The sequence below is a fragment of the Eleutherodactylus coqui genome, unplaced genomic scaffold (assembly GCF_035609145.1).
Source record: "Eleutherodactylus coqui strain aEleCoq1 unplaced genomic scaffold, aEleCoq1.hap1 HAP1_SCAFFOLD_32, whole genome shotgun sequence".
In the NCBI taxonomy this organism is placed as follows: Eukaryota; Metazoa; Chordata; class Amphibia; order Anura; family Eleutherodactylidae; genus Eleutherodactylus; species Eleutherodactylus coqui.
Window position 1 is genome coordinate 241,799 of NW_027101865.1, and position 5,959 is coordinate 247,757.

General features: G+C 44.2%; 1 protein-coding gene across 1 annotated transcript in view; it reads right to left on the bottom strand.

Annotated features, from left to right (window-relative positions):
- The window catches only part of LOC136592634 (disintegrin and metalloproteinase domain-containing protein 33-like), an 81,902-nt gene extending 76,621 nt beyond the window's left edge, over window positions 1-5,281 (bottom strand). Inside the window, exon 1 of the mRNA XM_066588620.1 lies at window positions 5,125-5,281. Within this exon, the coding sequence (XP_066444717.1) occupies window positions 5,125-5,236 (112 nt within the window). The 5' untranslated portion in view covers window positions 5,237-5,281. The remainder of the gene's footprint in view (window positions 1-5,124) is intronic.
- Window positions 5,282-5,959: the final 678 nt, after the last annotated feature.

The following is a 5,959-nucleotide window of genomic DNA, read 5'->3' on the forward strand; positions in this document are numbered from 1 at the left end:
TTTACACTTTACAGGAGAGAGAGGACCTCGCTGACCATAAGAGCTTACACTCTACAGGAGAGAGAGGACCCCGCTGACCATAAGAGCTTACACTCTACAGGAGAGAGAGGACCCTGCTGACCATAAGAGCTTACACTCTACAGGAGAGAGAAGACCTCACTGACCATAAGAGCTTACACTCTACAGGAGAGAGAAAACCCCACTGACCATAAGAGCTTACACTCTACAGAAGGCAGAGGACCCCGCTGACCATAAGAGCTTACACTCTACAGGAGAGAGAGGACCCCACTGACCATAGGAGCTTACACTCTACAGGAGAGAGAAGACCCTGCTGACCATAAGAGCTTACACTCTACGGGAGAGAGAGGACCCTGCTGACCATAAGAGCTAACACTTTACGGGAGAGAGAGGATCTCCCTGACCATAAGAGCTTACACTCTACAGAAGAGAGAAGACCCCACTGACCATAAGAGCTTACATTCTACAGGAGAGAGAAGACCTCACTGACCATAAGAGCTTACACTCTACAGGAGAGAGAAGACCTCACTGACCATAAGAGCTTACACTCTACAGAAAAGAGAAGACCTCGCTGACCATAAGAGCTCACACTCTACAGAAGAGAAAAGACCCTGCTGACCATAAGAGCTTACACTCTACAGGAGAAAGAGGACTCCACTGACCATAAGAGCTCACACTCTACAGGAGAGAGAAGACCTCACTGACCATAAGAGCTTACACTCTACAGGAGAGAGAGGACCCTGCTGTCCATAAGAGCTTACACTCTACAGGAGAGAGAGGACCTCCCTGACTATAAGAGCTTACACTCTACAGGAGAGAGAAGACCTCACTGACCATAAGAGCTTACACTCTACAGAAGAGAGAAGACCTCGCTGACCATAAGAGCTAACAGTCTACAGAAGAGAGAAAATCTCGCTGACCATAAGAGCTCACACTCTACAGGTGAGAGAAGACCTCACTGACCATAAGAGCTTACACTCTACAGGAGAGAGAGAGAGAGCATACCGCTGACCATAAGAGCTCACAGTCTACAGGAGAGAGAGGACCTGCCTGACCATAAGAGCTTACACTCTACAGGAGAGAGAGGACCTCCCTGACTATAAGAGCTTACACTCTACAGGAGAGAGAAGACCCCGCTGACCATAAGAGCTAACACTCTACAGAAGAGAGAGGACCTCCCTGACCATAAGAGCTTACACTCTACAGGAGAGAGAGGACCTGCCTGACCATAAGAGCTTACACTCTACAGGAGAGAGAGGACCTCACTGACCATAAGAGCTTACACTCTACAGGAGAGAGAAGACCTCGCTGACCATAAGAGTTTACACTCTACAGGAGAGAGAAGACCTCGCTGACCATAAGAGCTTACACTCTACAGGAGAGAGAAGACCTCGCTGACCATAAGAGCTTACACTCTACAGGAGAGAGAAGACCTCACTGACCATAAGAGCTTACACTCTACAGGAGAGAGAGAGAGCATACCGCTGACCATAAGAGCTAACACTCTATATGACTTCCTTGACTCTTACTATTAGTATACTATTATGGTGCTCCACCCTGTTTGCCTTCTGATAAATGATCTGTACATAAAATTTCCTATTGCCTGTGTTCCCCACCCCCTGCACCTCCTGTACCTCCCCCAACCCATTTGTGTCTAACCCAATGTACCTCACATTGTAATTGTTGTATTGTTTTGCATTTATCGATGCCTGAAAGCGCTGCGGAATAAGTTGGCGCTATACAAATAAAGATTATGATTATTATTATAGGAGCAATGACTGATACAATGTAACACAAAGAGACATCTGCCCCCCCCCCCCCCCCTCTGTATCCACACTGTAGCGTGTCCGCAGCAGCTGCTCAGACGGTATCTATATCATACACAGTACCGGCAGCTGCTCGTCCCCCGCCCTCTATCACATGGCCGGTTTGTTACTATGTATCTGGTTATGATTTTGTAGTAAAGCACTACAACAAGATGCCCTATCCTACATAACTGATGAGATCTCACATCATGTGACGTCCCTCTGTAGCTCTTCCTGTCAGGACACACTAGAGCAGTATAGAAGACCAGGAGTAAACCTCTCTATTCTGTCATAAAAGAAGTTGCCCCCCCATCCCCATATTGCTTCCCACCCGCAGCCCCCAGCTGTGATTGGCTACAAGGTAACATTTAGCTGTTTATCAGACTGCAGTAATACAGCAGAGAATACTCACAGTGTGTCAGCGATACAACATCCAGTACTGTAGGGTTATATGACACTATATTATACAGCAGTGGTCGTTACAGTGTATCAGTGATATCACAGTCAGTACTGTAGGGTTATATGACACTATATTATACAGCAGTGGTCGTTACAGTGTATCAGTGACATTACAGTCAGTACTGTAGGGTTATATGACACTATATCATACAGCAGTGGTCGTTACAGTGTATCAGTGATATCACAGTCAGTACTGTAGGGTTATATGACACTACACTATATTATACAGCAGTGGTCGTTACAGTGTATCAGTGATGTTACAGCCAGTACTGTAGGGTTATATGACACTACACTATACAATACAGCAGTGGTCGTTACAGTGTATCAGTGATATCACAGACAGTACTGTGGGGTTATATGACACTATATTATACAGCAGTGGTCGTTACAGTGTATCAGTGATATTACAGTCAGTACTGTGGGTTATATGATACACTGTAACGACCACTGCTGTATAATATAGTATCATATAACCCACAGTACTGACTGTGATATCACTGATACACTGTAACGACCACTGCTGTATAATATAGTATCAGTGATATCACAGTCAGTACTGTAGGGTTATATGACACTATATTATACAGCAGTGGTCGTTACAGTGTATCAGTGATATTACAGTCAGTACTGTGGGGTTATATGACACTATGTCATACAGCAGTGGTCGTTACAGTGTATCAGTGATATTACAGTCAGTACTGTGGGGTTATATGACACTATATTATACAGCAGTGGTCGTTACAGTGCATCAGTGATATCACAGTCAGTACTGTGGGGTTATATGACACTATATCATACAGCAGTGATCGTTACAGTGTATCAGTGATATAACATTCAGTACTGTAAGGTTATATGACACTATATTATACAGCAGTGGTCGTTACAGTGTATCAGTGATATAACATTCAGTACTGTAAGGTTATATGACACTATATTATACAGCAGTGGTCGTTACAGTGTATCAGTGATATTACAGTCAGTACTGTGGGTTATATGACACTATATTATACAGCAGTGGTCGTTACAGTGTATCAGTGATATCACAGTCAGTACTGTAGGGTTATATGACACTATATAATACAGCAGTGGTCGTTACAATGTATCAGTTATTTCACAGACAGTACTGTCGGGTTATATGACACTATATTATACAGCAGTGGTCGTTACAATGTATCAGTGATATTACAGTCAGTACTGTGGGGTTATATGACACTATATTATACAGCAGTGGTCGTTACAGTGTATCAGTGATATCACAGACAGTACTGTAGGGTTATATGACACTATATAATACAGCCGTGGTCGTTACAGTGTATCAGTGACATAACATTCAGTACTATAGGTTATATGACACTATATTATACAGCAGTGGTCGTTACAGTGTATCAGTGATAGCACAGACAGTACTGTCGGGTTATATGACACTATATTATACAGCAGTGGTCGTTACAGTGTATCAGTGATATCACAGACAGTACTGTCGGGTTATATGACACTATATTATACAGCAGTGGTCGTTACAGTGTATCAGTGACATTACAGTCAGTACTGTGGGGTTATATGATACTATATTATACAGCAGTGGTCGTTACAGTGTATCAGTGATATCACAGTCAGTACTGTAGGGTTATATGACACTATATTATAGAGCAGTGGTCGTTAGTGTATCAGTGATATAACATTCAGTACTGTAGGGTTATATGACACTATAGTATACAGCAGTGGTCGTTACAGTGTATCAGTGATATCACAGTCAGTACTGTAGGGTTATATGACACTATATTATACAGCAGTGGTCGTTACAGTGTATCAGTGATATTACAGTCAGTACTGTGGGTTATATGGCACTATATTATACAGCAGTGGTCGTTACAGTGTATCAGTGATATCACAGTCAGTACTGTGGGTTATATGGCACTATATTATACAGCAGTGGTCGTTACAGTATATCAATGACATTACAGCCAGTACTGTAGGGTTATATCACACTACACTATATTATACAGCAGTGTTCGTTACAGTGTATCAGTGATATCACAGTCAGTACTGTAGGGTTATATGACACTATATTATACAGCAGTGGTCGTTACAGTGTATCAGTGATATTACAGTCAGTACTGTGGGTTATATGACACTATATTATAGAGCAGTGGTCGTTACAGTGTATCAGTGATATTACAGTCAGTACTGTGGGTTATATGACACTATATTATACAGCAGTGGTCTTTACAGTGTATCAGTGATATCACAGTCAGTACTGTGGGGTTATATGACACTACACTATATTATACAGCAGTGGTCGTTACAGTGTATCAGTGATATAACATTCAGTACTGTAGGGTTATATGACACTATGTTATACAGCCGTGGTCGTTACAGTGTATCAGTGATATAACATTCAGTACTTTAGGGTTATATGACACTATTATACTGCAGTGGTCGTTACAGTGTATCAGTGATATTACATACAGTACTGTAAGGTTATATGACACTATATTATACAGCAGTGGTCGTTACAGTGTATCAGTGATATTACATACAGTACTGTAGGGTTATATGACACTACACTATATTATACAGCAGTGGTCGTTACAGTGTATCAGTGATATTACATACAGTACTGTAGGGTTATATGACACTATATTATACAGCAGTGGTCGTTACAGTGTATCAGTGATATAACATTCAGTAGTGTTAGGTGATTGTCACAATGTACTCTTTGCAGTGCTGGACACCTATAACTTTATGCCATTCTCTATGCTGCCCCCCTACAGAAGCGGAGGGGTTGGCTATACATGGTGGCGGCTCCCCAGCCCAGAAGACAGAAGTTGGGGTTACTCACCGAGGGTCTTCTCTGGGGAGACTAGAGGGGACATAATAAGACAGATGTAGAGAGTCCGTATCCCGGGCCATGGCGCTGCGGGCTGCGGACTACTTCCCCAGCGGGTCCTCATAGCAGAGCTCGCACTCTTGCCCTCATCTTCCAGCTCAGCTCAATGGCCTCTCTATATATCTAGAGATCTGTCCTCCCCCAGCCAGCCCCTCATTCTGTAAGCCAGCCCCCACCAGCCCTGCAGCTGTTCCAGATGTGGCAGCGGAGGGGTTAAGGCAGTGTGATGCAGATCACAGGCTCAGCAGGGAGGGTGCCGATCCTTCATTACTGGCCTCTCATTTCCTGCCCGGCAATCAGCTCTTATCTAATCATCAATCAGCAGAAGATGGGCAGACCTGGGCAAATTACCCCCTGCTGTCTGCAGAGCGCTGTGTGCCGAGTGTCTGCAGAGCGCTGTGTGCCGAGTGCCTGCAGAGCGCTGTGTGCCGAGTGCCTGCAGAGCGCTGTGTGCCGAGTGCCTGCAGAGCGCTGTGTGCCGAGTGTCTGCAGAGCGCTGTGAGCCGAGTGTCTGCAGAGCGTTGTGAGCCGAGTGTCTGCAGAGCGCTGTGTGCCGAGTGCCTGCAGAGCGCTGTGTGCCGAGTGTCTGCAGAGCGCTGTCAGCCGAGTGTCTGCAGAGCACTGTGTGCATGTGCTCAGTGTAAGAGTGTAGTGTGCATGTACGAGTATGTATGAGTGTAGTGTGCATGTATGAGTGTAGTGTGTATGTGAGAGTATGTATGAGTGTAGGGTGTATATATGAGTATGTATGAGTGTAGTGTGTATGTATGAGTGTAGGGTGTATGTA